Source organism: Fusarium keratoplasticum, chromosome 5 (assembly GCF_025433545.1).
Source record: "Fusarium keratoplasticum isolate Fu6.1 chromosome 5, whole genome shotgun sequence".
In the NCBI taxonomy this organism is placed as follows: Eukaryota; Fungi; Ascomycota; class Sordariomycetes; order Hypocreales; family Nectriaceae; genus Fusarium; species Fusarium keratoplasticum.
The window spans coordinates 3,607,709-3,628,906 of NC_070533.1; the positions used below are offsets into that span (position 1 = coordinate 3,607,709).

Consider the following 21,198-nt stretch of genomic DNA (forward strand, 5'->3'; position numbering starts at 1 on the left):
CTTAATACAAAGTGTCGACAGGGAATTGACCTGTGAGGCTGTGTCACCAAAGTTACAGCCAAGGCAAATTCCAAGGCTTGGTTAATCTTTCCATCCTCAAGCGGAGGCAACGTGTGCGGGATAGTTCGCCAGAGGCGCAGCGCAAGTCACATCGTGTTTGTGATATCTAGTACACTCCTTGATCTGATAGGTGGCCCCTATTGGTTGCACACTGGGCTTGAAAACCCCCAGGCCCAACGTGGCTTGCAGATGGGCGGTTAGAGGGTGAATTTGTGTTGGAAATGTCGAGCTCTGATTGCTGGCCTGATTTACAATGTCACCACCAACACAGCCCAGCTGGACTTTGCGTATGAAATGCATGTCTGCCTTGACGGAAACGAGCCCTCAGCCTCAATTTGGCTGACACATGCATGTATGCCCAACCATCTGCCAAGAGTTTCGGCATATTTTGACAGAATGGATTCTTCGTCTCCATAACTTGACCTTCCCACGCTCCATCTCGTGGTAAACGGCGACCTACTCTGCAGGCCAACCGAACATGGCCGAGGCACTCGGCATCGCCAGCGGTGTCGCTGGCATCGTTTCTCTTGGCATTACTGTTTGTAGTGGCCTTGACACGTTTTTCAGCGCCATCAAAGACCGAGATGATGATCTAAAACGCGCTACGGAGCTCTTGGCCCTCCTTCGCAGATACATCGAGCTCATTCGACCGAGTGCTTCAACACTCAGCAGCCGCCATGCCCAAGCTACCGACCTCGTTGTCCTAGCACTAAGATCCTGCGAGGGTGAGCTTCGAGCTCTAAAGGAACTCGTCGACAATCTGAACACGGTCGATGGCGCTTCGGATGTGGCACGCAAGTGGGACAAGTCAAAATCGATCATCACCTACCCGTTCCAACGGAAGAAGTTGACACAAATTCAAGATCAGCTTCTCAAGGCCACGGGAGCCCTGGGAACTGTTATTCAACCGTTGATCCTGTAAGGGCAGCCTCCCCATCAAATCTCATCTCCTAATCTCGACAGGCATGTTGGTGTGGGTGTCGGTGACGATATTGAGGCGTTTAGAAGCGCCGTTCAGGATAACCACTTGGTTACGACGGCCTTCTTAACGAGACTTGAATCCAAAGTTGAGAGAATCGAAGGGTCTGCTCAACAGACAGAAGCAAGGCTTACGGCGATTTCGACTGGAGTTGAGGAACAAAAGACGCTGGCATCCAGTAGCCAAACACTGATCAAAGATACCGGCCTCATGGTCTCGGGAAAGCTGGATGCAATCGTAAGTATTCTAGAGTGTCATAGTGCCGGTTCTAATTAAAGGAGCAGGCAGAAGGTCTTTGGCTTGGTCCTCAATCCCAGACCGTTGGCACGGCGCAACAAAGGGAGATTCCACGGTACTTGAGAAACTCCATGATCGAAAGAAAATGCATCCAAGAAACCGCCATGGAGATCTGTCCCTGTGAGGGAAAGAAAAGCGGAAAAGGACGACAGCCAGTGACGACGTACAGATTTTGGGGAGGTTTGACCATTTCGTACCAGGCAACGTTCAAGGGAGATCATCAGCCCGGGTGCTGTTTTTACAAGAGATCTACAAAGACCACCATCACTTACACTGGCTTGAGATTCCTTCTCTCCAAGGTTCTTAGCTTTTCTCTGCAGAGAGATTACCAATGCGGAGGCTCTTTAACAACACACTCGCTGCGAACATACAACGTCAGGGAAACGAGTCAAGCCTTCGACGTCTTCGAGTACTCCGATGACTGGATGGGCCGCAGGCACTTCACCAGCTGCATGAATGGCCGCGGCGAAGTTGACATAACAAGGGTCGCCCAGGATCACATCAAGAAACTACAAATCGCTTACACTTCTGGGAAGGCGTCGCCCTTGGACGTTGACAAGTTTGGTTATAATGTCGCCCACCTGTGCATTCCGGTAGGTTCACTTGTTAGAAGAACCGCATGCTCGGACTTAACAAGATTCGCAGATCTATAGCTATTTGATGGCAACGATAGGGAAAGCGAGGAAGGATCACTGCTCTGAGGGCCTCAAGATGATGCTATTGTTCCTGCAACGGGTGGGCGTCAATGTCTATGCAGGTACCGACTACGACAGGTATGTCGCACCAATCCGAAGCCCTTAGCTCACGAAGTAACCGGAACTAGCTCGATGATCGAATTTATCTTTAGAAAAAGGGAAGAAGGGACTCTGGCTTCAGTCTACGATGTCCTTGCGAACTGCGACTCGCAGTTCGATCTTGAACAAGACCACGAGAGCCGTGGGACTTTCACACCTAATGGCTTCTTTATAGATGCGCTACGAGAGCGCCCTGACGTTATGGAAGGTGCTTAGCCCTGATTGCCAGAAATATGCGAATGAGATGATTGCTGACGTTGAACAGGGCTGGGATATAGAAACCTTTTTCTGGCCGTGGCAAAACAAGATGAAGCAAGGCTCAAGGAGCTTATCCAAAATATCAGGTTCGTCGAGTATGTGCGCGAGACGGACTTTTTCGGACGAAATGTCTTGCATTTTTGCTCGAACTGGGAGACTGGTCTCCGACTCTTGCTCGAGAAAGAGGCCACCCACCGCCTGGTGAACCAGCCTGATGAAACGGGATATACGCCTTTGACGGACGCAACAAGGTTTAGCGGTTGTGCCTGCCAGGAGTCCTACGCGCTGGACCTATGCTCTGGCTGCAGCTGCTCTGCTACCGTCAAGCTACTCCTCGAGACAGACTGCCCCCTGGGACTCGGTTTGATTAACGAATGGCTCCTATTTAGACCTTCAATGAAAGCCAGGATAGCTCTGCTAGAGCACCTTGCGCAGAGGCGAGAGCGGCTACAAAGACTGGCATTGAACCACCTCCCCGAATCAGAGCTGCGAGATCTTGGAGTCTCTTTAAACGAACTGCCCGACATGACAGCCCCTGCGATATGGGATAGGCTGCAGTCACTTCATCAAAGAGGTGCCGTAAAGGTACTCCACAATGGCCTGGATCCTTTGGCAGGCCATGTTCAGCGAGGAATCTTCCATCTCCTGAAGCACCCTAGAGATGCTGAGGTGGCGCTCAACCTCGGATTCAAGGGGATAGATACGCCCAATCGAGACGGGGTAACACCAGTGTTATGGTCGGCCTACAAGCATGGCCCCCGAAATCGATTTGAATACGCTGACTGGCTGATCCAGAAAGGCGCCAGACTTGAATATTGCGTTAATTCTTTGGGAATATCTGCTGCTCATGGCCTAGCGCGCTGCTGCGGAGAGTGGGTTCGTGACGAATTCTCCAAGAGCAGACGGTGCGTTCAAGTGCCAATACATATTGAAAGAGTGCTGTTAGCTGTGGTACATAGCACCGCACAGTCTCGCCTTCCCTGCCCCTGCGCTACAGAGGAGTTATCACTGCCGCTGCACCACCTTGTCGATTTCGTTGTCTTCGGGTCTCTGGATCGTGTGGGGGGTTTCCTCGCCCCACGCTTCAGTTATGCTGATAGCATCGCCAAGGTTGTGTACCTTGTCGATCTATTCTCCCACACAATTAGTGACCTGCATCCGGCTTACCTGTTTAAATCAATCATCCATGCTCTAACCATGAGGTTCCTGCATATAAGGAGCCACTTGCAATGGTGTCACGAATTTTGGGATGCCGCCGAAGAGACGGTTCAACGCATAAAGGAGGCAACGGAATGGGATGAGATTCTTGGCAAGGATCGAGCCCGGATCAAAAGGCTAGGAGAGTTGACGGAAGAGTTTGAGCAAGAATTCTCAAACCAGAATGTGTCTATTAAAGACTTCTTGCAGCTTCATTGGCTCCCCAGGATGCGGCAGGTTGGCAGGGAGGGTGAAACACGATTACGCAGAAGGCGAGAACTTCGCGAACTTGGCGTGCCTCTGCGATGGGTAGATTGAATAGGACGTGTATTACGACTCAGCCGAGGACATGTGCACGTGAGATGCTGATTCTGAAGAAGGTGCCGGGCATGTGAGGGGTGGCAAAATGTGTCAACTGAGGTGAGACTGAATACAGAAAAGGACAGCCTTGATTAGATGCTGCTCAAGGATTTCGTTATTCTAAATCCTTACCCAGGATGAAACACACAATTACAAATATACTGGGCTCGAGTAACCCTCCAATTATGCTTTGATTCTCGCGTTGTAAATTCGAGGTTGTAGACAAGATCATACTTGACATCATCTGAGGCAACTTACGGACTCACCCATAAAATCACCCATAGCTAGGGTTTTTAGACCAGGTCTTTTCCAAGCTGCTTCTGACACCAACTTCTTGAACTTGTGACAATTGCCGCGGCCGAGGGTTCTCGGAGAAGCCGGTGAGGCTGACTTGATCTGAGCCACACAAAATAAGCAGACGTCGAGAGATTCTGCCCCGGGAGCTCGGATCACGGAATGTCAGACCAGATCGGCGGATTTTCCATTGGCCCACGCGTAAGTAATATCGGATCTCGGCTGATGCTGTCATCATGATGCGGGTGGGGACTCTGAGATGGGCTCGACGAATTGGCGCGTATAGAGGGACTCTGGACCCTTGGATTGGCTTACGCGTATTTGTTGACATTTGCTTTTGGAGAACGGGACGATTTATGAGACACTAACTCTGCTTCGATCTAACTTTCGGTCCTTATGTGGAAAGGGTCCTTTTGAAGGGAGGGTCCACAGAGTTGATCAATATATGAGGGAGCCGACCAAACTCCAACAAGAAAATCTCACCAACTTTCTTCTTTTCGCTCTTCTTTACAATCGTTTGGCACATTTCTGGTACATATCCTTTACGTGGTGGTATTTCCACATCATCCGTTTTCTCGCATCATCCCGCTGGGCTTCACCGTCATGGTCCAGCTATGGTCCGTCTCGGCGATCTTCGCCCTGCACATCCTCCGTCTTGAGGCGGCGACCCTCGGCTACGAACCTCGCTATGCGGTTTCTACAGATTTGCAGGTTCGAGCTCTTCCCGACTCTCCCAGTGGTGGCTACGCTCCAGAGGTTGTCGACTGTCCTCGCACGCGACCAACCATTCGTACAGCAGATGCTCTGTCGGATGAGGAAACCTCGTGGATTCCTGTCCGCAGGAACAACACCTTTGACCCTATGCGTAAGCTACTTGAGAATGCCGCCATCCCCAACTTCAACGCGACTTCCTATCTCGACAGGGTCCGCGACAACACCACCGCCCTACCCAACATTGGCATCGCCATCTCTGGCGGTGGCTATCGCGCCCTAATGAACGGAGCCGGGTTCTTGTCAGCTGCCGACTCACGAACCGGACACGACAGCGCCGTCAGCGGGCTTTTGCAGGCGTCGACTTACCTTGCCGGGCTATCCGGTGGTGGCTGGCTCGTGGGGTCCATGTTCGCCAACAACTTCTCCACCATTCCCGATCTGCAACGGGGCGCTGAAGGGTCCTCGCTTTGGCGGTTCGACCGGTCAATCTTTGAGGGGCCCGAGGAGAGGGGGATTGGGATTTTGAATACGGTCGATTACTGGACTCAGGTTGTGGATGCCGTCGATGAGAAGGCCAAAGGATGGGACACGTCCATCACGGATTTCTGGGGCCGCGCTCTTTCTTATCAGCTGATCAACGCCTCAGAAGGTGGTCCGGCCTACACGTTCTCGTCGATCCAGGATACTTCGTCTTTCAAGGATGCCGACACACCGTTCCCGATTCTTGTCTCCGATGAGCGCGCCCCCGGTCAGCGCATCATCTCGTTAAACGCGACCGTCTTTGAGTTCAATCCCTACGAACTCGGCTCCTGGGATCCCACAACCTTTGGATTTGCTCCCCTCCGTTATCTGGCTTCCAACTTTAGCGATGGCTCGGTTTCTCGCAACGGTAAATGTGTCCGTGGTTTCGACCAGTTTGGCTTCGTCATGGGCACCTCTTCATCCCTCTTCAACCAATTTCTCCTCCAGAATGTCACTGCAGTTGGCGAAGATTCTGGCATTCCATCCTTCCTCACAAAGGCCGTTGAAAACGTCCTCAAGGGTCTGGATAAAGATGACAACGACATCGCCCAATACGCGCCTAACCCGTTCCGCGGCTGGAACCCCTCTACCAACCCTAGTGAGAAGGATTTCCAGCTCTCGTTGGTGGATGGTGGTGAGGATTTGCAAAATATCCCCCTTCATCCGTTGATCCAGCCTATTCGTGGCGTGGACATTATCTTTGCCATTGACTCGTCTGCTGATACTAACAATAATTGGCCCAACGGCACTGCCCTGCGTGCTTCGTACGACCGTTCTCTGGAGGATATTGGCAATGGTACTCTGTTCCCTCCCGTGCCTTCTGCCGAGACTTTCATCAACAACGGCCTTAACCGGCGTCCTACCATGTTTGGCTGCGACGCGGACAACTTTACGCTCTCCGATGGACAGGTTGTGCCGCCCCTGGTTGTCTACGTCCCGAATGCGCCGTACACGACCTTGAGCAATGTCTCTACATTCAAGCCCTCTTACACCATCGAACAGCGCGACCAGATCATCACAAACGGCTTCAACTCCGCCACACAGGGCAACGGGACCGTCAACAAGGACTGGCCCGTGTGTGTCGCCTGTGCCATCATGAGCCGCAGCTGGTGGAAGGCCGGAGAGACCGTTCCTGATGCATGCCAGACTTGCTTCGATAAATACTGCTGGGACGGAAAGTCTAACAATACCCGTGTCAACGACTATGAGCCTAGCTTCATCATCAAGAATGAGACTGAGGATAGTAACGATGCCAACGGTCTTGGACATAACTTTGCGCTTACTGTTGGGGTTGCCTTGGCTGTTGTGTTCTTTGGATACTGAGACCTGATGCTGTGGGAAGGGTAGTTGGATAGGATGGAAGATTACATGAGCGTGTTTCTTGTACTGTCTTGTAAAACTGGACTGGTCTTGGTTGACTGTCCCTCTCTTATGGAGCGCTTTAAATTGAAACCAGTAGCCTGAGTTGATTTCTGTCTTTACGATGTTTTTACACCTCACCACCTAACAAGTTTTCCTATCTGATGGAGTACATTCTCAATGCTTAGGTAGAGTAGTGCATAAGGTATCTGCTTTTCCTTCTACTCTAATCTTAACCTGACCACGCAGTGGCTCACCTGCGTACAGATATTAGGATGGAAAATCTTGGAATAAAAGTTGGTTGATCAGGAGTTTTACCCCGGGGACCGGGTGTGAAGTGTAGTACCTAAAACCAAGCCTTTTTGAGGCGTCAATCGACTCAATACCAATATCTCACGGCACGAGTGCATCTCAAGTGGCGTGTTCTGTACCTATACGGAGGCTGGTTATGCACACCAACTATGCGCCTTTATGCATACATACATAGCTCGTGACACAAACGCCTCAGTGGACTACTAAAGAAATGAGCGGAGGCCTCTTGACCCTCACCGCCTTCTGTCCTTTCCCCTCTTTTCCGTATCAAATACGAAAATGCTGTGCCAAGAATGCAAGGCCGTGTTCAAACGGCCTATGTCCCTGAAGAAGGAGTCTAGCCGGCTAGAGTTCCTGATTGCTACGTTCAAATACGATATTTCCCTGCGTGATTTTGAAGCGAAAGCCAAGCGCTGCTATATCTGCCGAGGCATCCTCCGAGAGATCGTCAAAGCTAACAGACCTGAGCTACAAGGGGACTCGGCCCTGCAGATTCAGTACAGCCATGGGATCCTGGCTAACCAGACAAGAAACGGGCCTTGGTTCCGAAGTGGAGTAAAGCTCGATGGATCGTTCCTCGCGGGGGCTTGGATGCATTTTGAAAAGGCCAAAGATGAAGGTGTGTGAAATATTGGCTAATAAAAATGTTTGCAAACTGACCAAATGCTCCCCAGAAACGCCTAATCTAATGGGCGCAAGCACCGGCTCAAAAGAGAGCTTAGACTTTCTGAAAGACTGTCTGGAGAAATGCCGCACTGAACATCAGTCTTGTCCTTCTACGAGCTCCGGTGCTGCTTGGGTTCCTACCCGGCTCATCCAAGTTGAACAAGACAGCATAAGACTTGTGGACTCTTCTGAAACAACCATATCTGACCCATTTGTCTCTCTCAGTCACTGTTGGGGAGGCGCTGAGATTTTGAAGCTCACCACCGGGAACATCAATGTCTTGAAAGACGACATTCCCTTCCTCGAGCTGCCAGAGACGTTTCAAGACGCAATCCAAGTCGTCAGAAGCCTGGGCATTAGATATATCTGGATTGATTCACTGTGTATTATACAAAATTCGGATCAAGATTGGCAGAAGGAAGCAAGCACCATGCTTGAGGTGTACAAGTATGCCTTGTTCAACATCGCAGCAACTGCCTCGACCAACAGCTTCGGGGGTTTATTTCAGGACAGAGATTCCCACCTCGTGCAGTCAGAGGTAGTTGACCTCGACACCGAGGCCATCAAAGGTCGATTTCATCTCGTGGACCATGGATACTTTGCTCAAGCTGTTGACGAGGCTCCGCTTAATCTTCGATCGTGGGTTGCCCAGGAACGCATGTTGTCGCCTCGCATCGCGCATTTTGCATTTGACCAAGTCATATGGGACTGCGCTGAATTAACCGCTTGCGAGTCACTTCCTCATGGTTCAACGGCCTGGTCCAGATATGAGGCAAGGCCGATGACGTTTGGATGCAAGCAGGGTTCGGCCTTGCTCTCACCTGCAAAGACCGTCGATGAGGGCTTAGGCCAGTGGGGGACCATTGTCAACACCTACTCTGCCTGTGGCTTGACAGTGCTTGGAGACAAGCTTATCGCCATCTCAGGCGTAGCCAACCACCTACGAGATGAGCTCAAGATGGAGTACTGTGTCGGTCTGTGGAGGCCCAAGATGGAGATACAACTCGCATGGGTCGTGCAGAGTCTGCAGGCCGATCGACCACCTCGTAACGATCTTGCTCCAACATGGTCTTGGGCATCGCTCAATGGAGCGGTGCATCTACAGCAAGTCAATATTTACGAAGGATACGATGTCAGCCCACTATGTTCCATCACTGAGGTCAGTCTTCGTCGGGACACTGATGAGCATCGTGGTGAGAAGGTCTCTGGGTATCTTCGCATGCGATGCGCTCTTAACCCCATCACAATCGAAGGCGATTCGAAGTCCTGTCGAATGCGGGGGAAGGGAATGGAGGAGCACGGCAGAGCCGCTCATGTTGACTCGCCTGACGTTGTCGGGGCGGAGCGGCTCTTTTTCGTGCCTCTGTTTGACGTTCAGGCGCCAATGTCATTTGAACAGAGGTGGAAGGTCAGTTCAGAGATTAGAGGTATTATTGTTCAAGGTGTCATGGGACGACCGGGAGTGTATACGCGGTGTGGGCATGCTTTCATCAGTGGTGCTGTTCGCACCGACACGAGGAAGTTTGACGAGACGTACGACGCACTCAAGTCGCCAGCGGGGAAGGCTGAGCTACCCTGTGAGGAGTATGACGCAGATTCTGGTCATCTCATCAAGCTGGTGTGATTTAGAAAGGGTGACGCGAGGGAGTGTTTGTTTATGTGTTGCGAGGCTGGAAGGATGCCACGTGTAGCATCAACTCATCTCACACATACCTGTGAAGCACTGTCCAACTTCTTTGTTCAATCCAGTCTCCGACCGTTAAATGATTCATAAATGCTCTTCTTCTATTAACTGTTAGCTAATCCGTTTTTGGCTGGCAAAGCAAACATGTGCCACCGCGATCGTGTGCAACCTGCAGCTGCCTAAGGTTAAGACGGCTGCTTCCCCTCCTTCTTTTGCTCAGACATCTTCTTTGTTCACCAAACTCACACATCGCAATCTCCATCTCTCATCACTTCTCAAAACGCATCGCTCCATCACATACAAAGACAGCATGGGGCACAACGGGTCTCAGTCTCTGCAGGACATCCTCAAAAACGTTGCACAGGAGACTTTGGGCCTTCTGCCTAATCTCCTAGGCCAGCTCCAAAGCACAGCCGCCGCCCACGCTGCGCGCAAGTACTCGCTCGAGACCCTTCATCGCCTGGATCCGAACTACTGCCCTTCGTATCCTCAGCCGGCTACCATTAGAGTCATTAACGAGGATACTCTCAACGCTGCTATTCGTCTGTCGCAGTCGCTCAAAGTTGGCCCACCCGACCCTCGAATGGCCAGCCCGCATGTGGCCATCCTCAATTTTGCGAACCGCTACAAGCCCTGCGGTGGATTTCTAAATGGCCGCATGGCTCAAGAGGAGGCGCTGTGCTACCGCAGCTCTCTGGCTCTGAGCCTTAACAGAAATCTCTATCCGCTCTCTGGGCAAGAAGCTCTCTACAGCCCGTATGTGCTTATCTTTCGTCATGACATGGCTCATGGGCATCGCATCATGAGAGAGGTTTCTCCTAGAAACCTCCCTGTCGTCAGTGCCGTGACCATCGCGGCCCTCTATCGTCCTAGGATTCACACGTTCAAGCTAAGGGGCGGCATCGAACAGCCAGTCTTTGAAAAGGACGAGGATCGTAACATCACCAAGAACAAAATGAGACTTGCCCTGCGGATCGCGGCTCGCAAAGGACACCGCTCCCTTGTTCTTGGGGCGTTTGGGTGTGGCGTGTACGCAAACCCTCCCGAGGACGTTGCCCATTGCTGGTTGGAGGTGCTTCGTGAGAAGGAGTTTCATGGGAACTGGTGGCGTGAGGTCTGGTTTGCTGTCTATGATCCGAAGCAGGAGGGTAACTACGAGATCTTTCAGAAGGTCCTTGCTGGCAAGAGAGTTTGATAGCATTGTGAACGTGGTAATGCTTCCAAAGAGGCTGGCTGGCCCCAATGCTCAAGAGTATAGTTGAGTGTCATGGATCTGAGTCAAGATAATAGATTCCTCAGATAATACTTAATGACAGCCCTAGGCACCTCTGGAGGGCTCCTGACGAGACTAAAACCTACGACTTGATCTTGAAATGTGAGTTAACGCAGCGTATACGACTGGGTGCCATAGCACATGATCCATGACTATGAAGAGGTATCTTGATTACTGCTCCATTATGAATAGCAGTTGCACTTCTCAAATTTGTCCTCACATTACCACTGAACAACAGTAGGGGCTCCTCGCTAGTGAATACCATTTCCAGCGTGACACAGCACCCTGATCCCCAGACTGTCGAATCACAGGGACAAAATCGTGCTGAAAACTCTGCTGTTTGCTCCTATTGTCGAAACTCGTGACAGTTGCAGTCATTAGATTCGTCATCATCCTACCCATCCCTCATGTATTTAAGGAGCTGAACAGCCAACCTTTGCAATGGTCTCCCACTCAGCGTAGAGTCTCAGCACCATGACGCTGCAGTACTGCTTCAATGTCATTGCGTTGGGATGGGCAACCTCCTTTCAGATGACTTTGAATCAAGACTATGATATTACTATATATACATGTTCCAACACTGCCCCCAATGGCCCCGGTACCTTTCATCCAAGCAACCAAGCCGCACTCAGTTCCTGGATACATCCAAACCTGGACCTGAGCACCGGCGCGGAAGCTTCCTCTTGAAATACCGGGACGTCGATCGAAATTGGAGCGATAGCTCCCTCCTAGCTTTTCCGAGATGGCTCCGATTAGTCTTTTCCCTGACAAACCTTTCCCAACACTGACCGGGTTTTATTGAGGATTACCACCGCCTGAACGAAAACAGTCGCTTCTATCGAGAAAGTGAGTCTTGCCTTGCACAGACGAAATGAAAAAAAAAAAAAATCCAAGAGTCTAACTGTCCAGCCAGTTCGTGAGGACTTCGACGCAGACTGGCGCCACAGTGAGAGGTCGGCAATTGTCCAGGCCATCTACCATGTCGATGAGGACAGCCTGAGCCGGTCCTATCGGGGAAGGCGTTTCAACGCATACAGGAGACTCTCGAGAGGCAGGTACAAGCTTCGATATCATGGGACTCGCAGGGCCTGTCTGGTTGGAGAGTGGGGGAGCCTCTTGAGGCCTTGCCACAGCCCGGAGTGCAGCATGTGTGGTATTCTGAACCATTCTTTCAAGATCCTCCGAACAAGTGAGTACAGAACCAAACAGCTTTGAGAGCGGAGAGCTAACCATTCCTTGGTAGACTGGGGATGCATGTTTGGGAACGGGGTATATACCACCACCGTGTCGTCCAGTAAGGATCTCCACACTAAATGAAGGGTTTGTTCTGATTGTCTTTTTAGAAGCCGACCTCTTTGCTGAGAATCAAGACATTCATTCTCGGCTCCATGCGGTGTTTATTTGCCGGATCGTCAGCAACAGGCCGCAGTACCTTAGGCGTCCTGACAACTTCCGAACCCGTCCCGACCGGGGATACGACAGTGTATGTGGCAGACCAAGGGCCTGGGCCAAAGACACTAACCTGTTGATGATAGGTCGAGGCTGTACTGACGCACAACGGTGGCACTGTCAGGTATCCAGAGACGATTGTGTATCGCGAGGACGCGGTGATTCCAGTCGGGGTGATCCTGTATACCTGGCGAGAGTGGCTGCCTTGACATCATTCTCCGGCAATGGATGTTTTTGAACGGCTTTTTGGGAAGGAAATTTCTGCAGCATGTCGGCCAATGGATCTTGAGCTATTTGCGAGGCGTTCAGTTGTATTTCTTACGCTTCTTTATTAAATACTTGAAACTTTCACAAAGAATCGCCGTGTTGTCTACTTTGAATTCACGAGTTTATTATATTGATAACAGCTTGGATGTATAACCCTTAGTGTGACCTTTGCAGTCAGAACGCTACTTTTCGTTGGAACTCATTTGTGTTTTTTGACATACTTGAAGCCCGACCCTTGATGGGATAACTGAGCCAGAAAACCGTTAGTACCTAAATGACGATAAGAATGATGGCGAGGAGACAGCATCGTAGCAAAAAGTAGAGGCCCATTTCTATGGCTTTAGAGAATATCAGGCCATAACAACTTTAACAGATTTCGTCCAGGTTTTAGCCAGCTACTACTTATTCTCCCACTCAGCATCAACGCACGTCATGGTTGAGAATACCCTGCACCCGCAACCCACATTTCCGCTGCACAGCCAGGTTTGAGGTCAGCCGCACGACGCTAAACACGTCTTGGCCAGAGCCTGCTTCTTCAGAGAACCAGTCAGAAGCACCGCAGCCCGCTGGAATGGCGCCCAACCCCTATCTTCCCCGCTAAATGCCTCAGATCGCGGTGAAACGAGGCTCTGCTGTGATGTGTGGAAGAGTTCATGGAACAATTCTGTTTGCTTGGGAGTCCCATAGTGCAACAATCGCTTTGTCAACGTCGAAGAAATGCGGGAGAACCTGGTGTTTTGAATCCGCCTTGCCGCACTGCGTAAACTCTCCTGAAACGATAGCGGCTGAGTACGTTGACTGTCGATTGGCAAAGAACTGCTGCCTGAATTCCATGTGGCATCCTTTTCAACACCCCAGTCACAACCCTGCCACCGTTGGTTTGGCGCTGTGGCGCCAGCTTCTCGGTTCTGAAGACCGCGTCTTGGCCAATTGAACACTGCAGGATATGATGGCTGTGCTGGCACTGCTGGTGGCTTCCCTGACGACAATTCATCCATTCTTAAGCTGTTCTCTCACCCCAAACCCCAATCTTTAGGTTCTTATCATGCTTGTCATCGCTTCCCCTCATCTTCACCACGACAAATTCCAAGATGCTTCGATACAATGGCGGTTCAGACTTACCCAAGTCAGAGTCTGAGGCCAAGAAGCATATCGCCAAAATCCGGAAGGCCAGGGACAAGGATAAGAAATCAGGAATCGCGGGTATGATGGACAATGCCATCGGCATGTGAGTAGGGCCTGGAGTTGTGCCGCAAACCTTCATAACCAACGCTCGCTAGTCTATCAGATGATTTGTATCAAAAGCCTTCACACTTTATCCTCGAGTTTCTACAAAACGCGGACGACGGCAACTACGAAGCGCCTGAACCAACTCTAGTGATCACATTACAGGATAATACTGTCCGCTTCGACGCTAACGAGGTCGGGTTCACTCGTACCAATGTTGACGCTCTGTGCAGCCTGGGCTCAAGTTCCAAAGTTCAGTCGGACCAAGCGACTGGCCACAAGGGCATTGGGTTCAAGTCAGTATTCAAGGTTGCCGACAAAGTGTGGATAAAGTCGGGCCATTATTCCTTCAAGTTCGATGCCAGAGAACGGCTGGGGACTGTGGACCCCATCTGGACAAGTTTCCCCGACAGAGAGCGAGAAGGATATACGTCGATTCGTCTCCGGTTGCTGCCTAAGCTAAATCTGTTGGCTTTGGCTGATGAGCTCTTGAAGCTCGATGCGCAGCTCCTGCTGTTCCTTCGGAAGATTCAATGTATAGAAGTCCACGTTATTCCAGAAAAAGGCCAGAGGGCCCGTCCTCCCAGAGTGTTGAAGCGGCGTACAGATTCCAGAATCCCGGATGGCTTGCAGCGATTCACGTTAATATCAGACTATGCATCAGCATTTCTCGTCTCGAGCCATCGCACCATCAAACTTGGGCACGACAACAGAAGGAAGGGGCGGAAACACTCGGACATTCTCCTTGCATTTCCAGAAATGTCATTCAGACATCCGCCTACGGCGACTCAAAACGTTTATTCGTTTCTACCGATCCGGAACTACGGCTTCAAGGTTAGTCATTAATCTGTGCAGCTTGATAAGACACGGATATCTAACTGAACACACACTCTAGTTCATCATGCAAGCCGATTTCCTGCTCACTGCCAGTCGAGAGGACATTGACAACTCTTCTGACTGGAATATCAAGCTGCTTGATGAACTCCCCGAAGCCATGCTCACAGCGATCAGGCGTTTCAACTCCCGTCGTCTCTACGATGCATGGCTCCCTTACCTCATCTTTGACCACAACCAACCGGGCTTCTTTGAGAATCTTGGGCAAGAGATCCTCAAGTTGTTATCGAGGCAGCCCATCTTGAAGTCGATAACTGGCGACTTGAAACCTCCGTCAGAGCTGACTCGCATCCCGGCGTCTCTGGCGGACACGGACGGCAACTCCATGATCCCTCGGGGCTTCTGTCCCTACACATTGGTCTCGTCCGAGCTTTCATCTCAGTTCACAGGTGCACTAGATGGCCTGGGCGTCAAGACCCTTTCCAGCGATGAGTTCCTAAGTGAAATCTCATACTTCATCCCGAGGTTTCCCAAAGTCTTTCAGTCCCAGCCTTCATACTGGCACTCGCGACTCGCGTCTATTCTCCTTCGTCTTTGCGGTTCACCAGAGTACAAGGCTCAGATCGCTGAATTGCCAATTGTTCTTCTACAAGACGGTCGATGGGTTACCCCTAATGCCGGTCAACTTCTATTGCCTCTGAGATCCAGCGTCGGCCCGGTTCCAAAGGGAATTTCCGCCATGGAAGTCCACCGTGACGTTGCTGATGATTCTTTCCGTCTTCGACTGATTCAGGAATTCGGAGCGAGAGAGTCCGGGCTCCGGATGGTCTGCGACATCATCACCAAGGCGCACGAGGACATGACCTTTGCCCCGGAAACCGTTGACATAGACGAACTTGTCTCCCACATTGTCTTTCTGTATCGTGCTCAATGGGTCCGGACCTCGGTCTCCACGAAGATCTGGTTCGTCGCGGAAGATGGCAGCCGTGATCGAGGCCATCGCATGTATGTCGACTCAAATTCGGAGTACTCTGTCGGGGCCGTCTTTTCCGGAAATCATAGATCCAAGTTCCATTTCTTGCACGCCAAGTATGAACTTGCTTTCTCGAGAGTTCGAAGCAATGAGAATCCGACGCATTGGAAGAAATGGATCCGCGAGAACTTTGGTGTTGCACATCTTCCCCGTCTAGCATCAACAATCTCCGAAGACAAGAAGAGCTTTATCTTATCGAGGGACTTTCGGTACCTGATGGATCACCAGTCTTCGAAGATAGTCTTGAGTGTTCTGAAACACAATTGGAGTCACTACTCCCGTTGGATTCAGGAAACGCCCACTGATGCGACCGAGAAGGATAAGAAGCGGTCGAAAGAAAAACTGCGACATGAGTTGTCCTCCTGGCGCGTTCAATGTCGTGGCGGTCCGCTTGTTCAGCTGAGGAAGACATGCCTTCCACGCAAGAACGTACTTGTTGGACTGGGTCTATGGGGATACTCATCTGGGATGCAGGGTCATGCCCAAGGTTACCCCCTTCTCGACATCTCAGATCCGGAGGATAGTGGCTGGGATTTTTTGCAACACTTCGACGTCATTGTGGAGTTAAAGCCAGTGCACTTCATCACTCGATTGCTGGAGCTGCGACGAACCGACACCACTAGGGCTGCTGTATCCGTACTGTATGATCAGATCGTTACTTGTGCAGATGATAGTCAACTCGGAGCCATCAGGTGCAGTATAAAGAGACGAGCTCACCATGACATTTTCTGACTTATAAGCAGGAAGTCCTTCGAAGAGAATAACCTCATCTTCATTCCATCAACAGAGCATTGCCCTAGCCGCTGGGTTGGCCTGGATGGGTGCACCTGGGAAGGTTTCACCTGCCTCCGAAAGATCCCCGACCTGAAGAGACATTACCCTTCTCACCAACATGAGACTCTCTTCAGAAAGTACCTCAATGTCCCTATCGCTAACCTGAAGACTCTCGTATCTGAGCTTCAACAAGTCACGTCTTCTGACTCGCTGTCCTACCTCCGCGATCTATTCATCACAACAAGCAGACGCATGGATGCCGCCACCTTGTCAGAGTACAACGACGCAGCCATTGTCAAACAGCTAGGCGGACGCAAGATTTGGCCCATCACGAAATCAGGCTCGGACGATGGCTTTGAGAGTCTCATGGCCAACGACGACGTGTGGTACATTCCTGACCACGGTCACCTGCGCGAGACGTTTTCAGGAAAACTGCCTTTCTTGGCGTTCGATACCGCAACTCTTGCTCAGCTTGAACAGCTTTTGCGTCCGTTTGGCCTTGATAGGAGGATTATCTCCAAGGCGGCGACGTCAAAGACGAGCACGATGGGAGAAGCGCCTTGCATGGTCGACTACACCAAAGCGCTCACGGCCAAAGCAGAGTTCATAGCCAGGCAAGTAGATCATGTTGTATTGAGAGATATTTGCTGATATTTCGATGATACAGGCTTGTTCCCTTGGGTCACGCAGACAGGAGCACTATTTTGCGCCGTCTGGGTGCGATATGCGTCTATCAACCGCAGAAGGTATCGGTGCAATGGACCGTCGTCACCCAGATCGCAGACATCGTACATGGCCATGAAGAATCTGGCCGTGTATCAGTGACGACTAAGGAAGACGGACTCGATATCTATCTCGTTCCTGAAGACTCCAACATCTACTGCCCTCCCTTGGAACTGACGGAAGAGCTAGCCGCCTGCTGTGGCATTACAAACCCTGAGCACGTCCAGCTCCTCACACACATTCTGGTGCAACAGGATGTCCAGAGAATCTCGAGTGACCTTGAGAGAAAAGGCATACCCAATGATCTGGAGGGATTTGACAACACAAATGCAAAACTTCCGGAACCTTCGTCTTTGGATGTCAAGATCTCAAGTAACTTTGACGATCATCTGAACAATCTGAGCCTGCAAGGTAAGAACCTGAAAGTCGACGGCATACTGTCATAATACACAGCTTGACTGATAATTCTCTCCATAGCGCAAACACTAAGAAGTAGCTACATCGAACGGGTTCCCTCTCCAGCCTCCTATGTTGCGAGGACTGCTGAATGGGATGAGGTTCAGAAGCGTTACAGGCTTGTCACCGTTGGGCCCAAGACGAGGTCCATCAAATATGGAGTCACGGCATTGTCAATGCCAGATTCTCTTGCATCCGGTGGTCATAGCGAAATGGAAGACAACTTCATCGGCCAGCTCTATGTAAGTCAGCGAAGAACTACACTATTGTCTCTTATCTTACCGGATTGTTAGGTCTCAAGCTTTCTGAGAGAGGTCGTCGGCGATGGATACAAACCTAGTGTTCATTGGACAAGCCCTCTTCGAAACATGGCAGGCCACAGTCCATTCCAGGACAATGCTTCTGACACGTCAACTTTTACGATGCAGGACACACAGGAAAGGTTCAAGCAGTTCCTGGCACAACAAGGGTTTCAAGGAATTGAGTCATTGGCCGACTCTGTGACTTTCCACATCGAAACCATCGTTTCTGACGAATCCATTTACTCTGGCTTTACACTCAATGCGCATCAGGCGAAAAAGGTAAGCTCATTTCCTGCAGATAATCTCCCCTTATTAATGTGTAATCTAGGCTGAGAGACTTTCCCTGACTAGACCTGCAAACATCATGTTGACTGAAGCGTTCATCTTGGTTGTCGTATGTAATCTTCACGAGGAGCCTCGAATCGCCTTTTTCGATGACCCTTGGCGGCACTATCATGGCGGATCCCTCTCATTGGAAGCACCCAGCGGCTACTGGGCTCGTTTCAACGAGACCGCACGTCCCCTTCATATCCGAGGCGCTGCAAACGTTCAGGTTGTGTCGTCAGAGGACTCCGGCTGCTATAGGTATCGAAGCCTACGCCCGGGGGAAATGCGGCTCTTCAAGCTCTCCCCTGGAAGGGACGACGAACCCTTGGAAGGTACTGTCCACCACGTGCTGGCTGGTTCTGACGAAGAGTATCAAGCTCTGTCCTACGTCTGGGGCGACATTAACTCTTCCCTGGCACCGCACTTTATCGAGACTCCTGAGGGAGCGCTGCAGATCAGCTTTTCTCTCCATTCTGCGCTGCGGGCGATCAGAGACCAGAAGACTGATACAATGCTATGGATTGACGCCATCTGCATTAACCAGGAGAGCGTTACGGAGAAGGCTATTCAGATCCGCCTCCTGAGCACAATCTTCCAGTCAGCCACACAGGTCGTCGCTTGGCTTGGCCCAGAGGACCAGAGTCAGAACGGCGGCACCGTGATGGAAAATCTCAAGAGCATTGCCGAGTTTTCCCGTCAGTCCGGATCGATGTACCGGCCCGAATTCTTGGACAGCATCAAGTCCAAGAATGAGTCTCGGGGCTGTGATATTGACACCTGGGCCGATTTGGATGCCTTCTTGGATAGACCATGGTTCAAACGTGTCTGGATCGTGCAAGAACTGGTGCTGCCAACCAAAGTCACTCTCATCTGTGATAAATCAACGATCGACTGGGATGAGTTCTTTGAGGCAATTCAGCTCTGCGAACGCGGGCTCAACTCCGGTGGTCATCAACCTGACGATGTTCTCGTCTTTCAACACGCCAGCCCCGCATATGCCCTAGGAATGGCACGCAAGTCGCTCAGAGAAGGGCGTAACAAGTTTGGATTTCTCCGCTTGCTTGACATGTTTGCTCACTGCCAGGCCACTAAGCTTGTCGACAAGCTGTTCGCTCTTCTTGGCCTCGGCTCTGACTGCGGCCAGCAAGAGTTCAACCCGGATTATGACTCAAGTATACAGCAAGTCGTCCAGAGGTACGCCAACTGCTTTGTGCACCGGGGACAGGTCATGGACCTCTTATGCCGGGCCGGGATGAATAAGTCCTATGGCTTCTCGTCTTGGATCCCTGAGTGGACAAGACACAACTTCCCCCAGACAATATCAACATGGGATGCTGCAAAGGGCACATTCTACGCTGGCAAGCGGGAGCACCCAACGGCTGATGTGCAACCTACATCTGACTCTGGCCTTTCGATTTTGCAAATTAGTGGTATCTCGGTTGACAGAATCACATCTTTCGCCACAATCAGAGAGGTTGGCAAGGACGGCGCCGACTACTCTGGTACTGCAGACAACTTCCGTAACTTGATCGAGTTTATTCATTCATACCCATCCGGGGAGAGTAATAACAGCATTCTTCTCAGACTCCCCATTGGAGACGCAAGAAAGCCTCACCTGGAGTCGACCACAGACCGCCTCCGAGCATACCGAGACTTTGTGAATCAGGAGGCACATGAGTGGCCTAGCGACCTAGAACAGCTCGTGTGGGGAGACAAGAAGAGATCGCCCGAAGAGGACAGAGTGGTCAAGCAATACTGGCAGACTTCACAGGCGTTCATGAGCAGAATCTCAAAGGCTGTTTTCTGCAGGACTGAGAAAGGCTACGCTGGTCTGGTACCGGGGGGATCACAAAAAGGCGACGAAATATGCACATTTGGTGGCGGCAAGGCGCCGTTTGTGCTCAGGAAGCGCATAGAGGCGGAGTATACGCTAGTGGGCGAGTGCTATATGCATGGCCTTATGTATGGCGCTGAGAATGTCCAAGGAGCTCAGGAGAGGCAGTTTTGTATTGTATAAGCGGGTGGTTCATATCGTTGGGAATTTCATGACATATCGATTTGGCTGGGACTATAAGGTGTATGGGACACATGTTTAGAATAAGCTGGTCTGAGACCTATTGATTTTGTATACTCTATAGTTTTGTCGGATCATAGAGGAAATGATTTGATGAAATCTCTCAGAAATCTTAGAGATGTAGACGGTAGGGGCGCTTATTTAGCCTCGTCGTGCTTCACATTGACCTTCTTCCAGCTCTCCCTCTCCTTCAGGCCATTCCACCACTTCTCAGTAGCCGGGTACTTGGCGAGAAGCTCTCCAAAGCCAAAAGGCTCCGACATGTCTCCGTACGGCAAGTGGAACAAGTCGGCGAGGGTGATGTTCTCTCCTGCGAGATACTTTTGCTTGGAGAGGATGCGCTCGTACCCCTGGAGGGCTTTGTCGAGATCCTCGAGCTTGGCCTTGACCACGTCCTCATCGGCGGGTCCGAGGTTCATCACCTTCTTGAACACTTTCTCCCAGGTGATTCTAGTGGTGTTGAGGTCGAAGTAGGAAAGCTCAATGGAAAGGGCCTGGTATGGGTCAGCAGATATCCATACAACATAGCAATTTTTAGAGAAGAATATTACCTGCTGGAAACCGGCATATGCCTTGAGATCAGACTCAGGAGGAGACAAGTCGATGCCGATGTCGCGGTACTTCACGGCAATGTAGTGGGCAATGGCTCTGCTTTCTATCTCAAAGTTAGCATTCTCCTTACGCAGATGGGGGTCGTAAAGTGTCATGATTTACTTACCGTAGACTTTGATACCAGTCTCTGTGTCGATCAAAACTGGGATCTTCTTGAAGGGGTGAAACTCCTCAGCGTACTCGTCAGTCCTGTGCGCACCCGCAAGGACGTCAAGAGCAGGAAGCTCATACTCCAAGCCCTTCTCCTCCAGCACCGTGCGCACACGACGGGTGCAAGTTGAAGGGCCGTATCCGTAAAGTTTTAAGACCATTGTGTCGATTCAAGTTGGGTTAGAAGAGTGATTAATGTGA

At 51.0% G+C, this 21,198-nt stretch overlaps 7 protein-coding genes across 7 annotated transcripts; 6 read left to right on the plus strand and 1 right to left on the minus strand.

Annotated features, from left to right (window-relative positions):
• Positions 1-538: 538 nt before the first annotated feature.
• On the plus strand, positions 539-3,903 carry NCS57_00777500 (uncharacterized protein; the record flags this gene model as incomplete). Its single annotated transcript, XM_053057617.1, has 7 exons — positions 539-978; positions 1,024-1,276; positions 1,324-1,929; positions 1,982-2,109; positions 2,160-2,338; positions 2,396-3,293; positions 3,348-3,903. 7 exons carry the CDS (start codon positions 539-541, stop codon positions 3,901-3,903), a joined length of 3,060 nt encoding a protein of 1,019 aa, XP_052913812.1.
• A 939-nt stretch (positions 3,904-4,842) lies between these two features.
• NCS57_00777600 (Lysophospholipase) lies at positions 4,843-6,798 on the plus strand (the record flags this gene model as incomplete). The annotated part of the gene is made up of 1 exon (XM_053057618.1): positions 4,843-6,798. The coding sequence occupies one exon, from the start codon at positions 4,843-4,845 to the stop codon at positions 6,796-6,798; it is 1,956 nt and encodes a 651-aa protein (XP_052913813.1).
• Positions 6,799-7,425: 627 nt separating this feature from the next.
• NCS57_00777700 (HET domain-containing protein) lies at positions 7,426-9,436 on the plus strand (the record flags this gene model as incomplete). The annotated part of the gene is made up of 2 exons (XM_053057619.1): positions 7,426-7,765; positions 7,821-9,436. The coding sequence occupies 2 exons, from the start codon at positions 7,426-7,428 to the stop codon at positions 9,434-9,436; spliced, it is 1,956 nt and encodes a 651-aa protein (XP_052913814.1).
• A 370-nt stretch (positions 9,437-9,806) lies between these two features.
• Positions 9,807-10,691, plus strand: NCS57_00777800 (DUF2263 domain-containing protein; the record flags this gene model as incomplete). The annotated part of the gene is made up of 1 exon (XM_053057620.1): positions 9,807-10,691. One exon carries the CDS (start codon positions 9,807-9,809, stop codon positions 10,689-10,691), a length of 885 nt encoding a protein of 294 aa, XP_052913815.1.
• A 1,224-nt stretch (positions 10,692-11,915) lies between these two features.
• NCS57_00777900 (PARP catalytic domain-containing protein) lies at positions 11,916-12,427 on the plus strand (the record flags this gene model as incomplete). The annotated part of the gene is made up of 4 exons (XM_053057621.1): positions 11,916-11,958; positions 12,013-12,063; positions 12,113-12,252; positions 12,305-12,427. 4 exons carry the CDS (start codon positions 11,916-11,918, stop codon positions 12,425-12,427), a joined length of 357 nt encoding a protein of 118 aa, XP_052913816.1.
• A 1,149-nt stretch (positions 12,428-13,576) lies between these two features.
• NCS57_00778000 (HET domain-containing protein) lies at positions 13,577-20,178 on the plus strand (the record flags this gene model as incomplete). Its single annotated transcript, XM_053057622.1, has 8 exons — positions 13,577-13,713; positions 13,766-14,546; positions 14,608-16,271; positions 16,323-16,967; positions 17,021-17,487; positions 17,554-17,774; positions 17,826-18,113; positions 18,163-20,178. The coding sequence occupies 8 exons, from the start codon at positions 13,577-13,579 to the stop codon at positions 20,176-20,178; spliced, it is 6,219 nt and encodes a 2,072-aa protein (XP_052913817.1).
• Positions 20,179-20,372: 194 nt separating this feature from the next.
• NCS57_00778100 (uncharacterized protein) lies at positions 20,373-21,158 on the minus strand (the record flags this gene model as incomplete). Its single annotated transcript, XM_053057623.1, has 3 exons — positions 20,373-20,729; positions 20,787-20,890; positions 20,954-21,158. The coding sequence occupies 3 exons, from the start codon at positions 21,156-21,158 to the stop codon at positions 20,373-20,375; spliced, it is 666 nt and encodes a 221-aa protein (XP_052913818.1).
• Between the last annotated feature and the right edge of the window lie 40 nt (positions 21,159-21,198).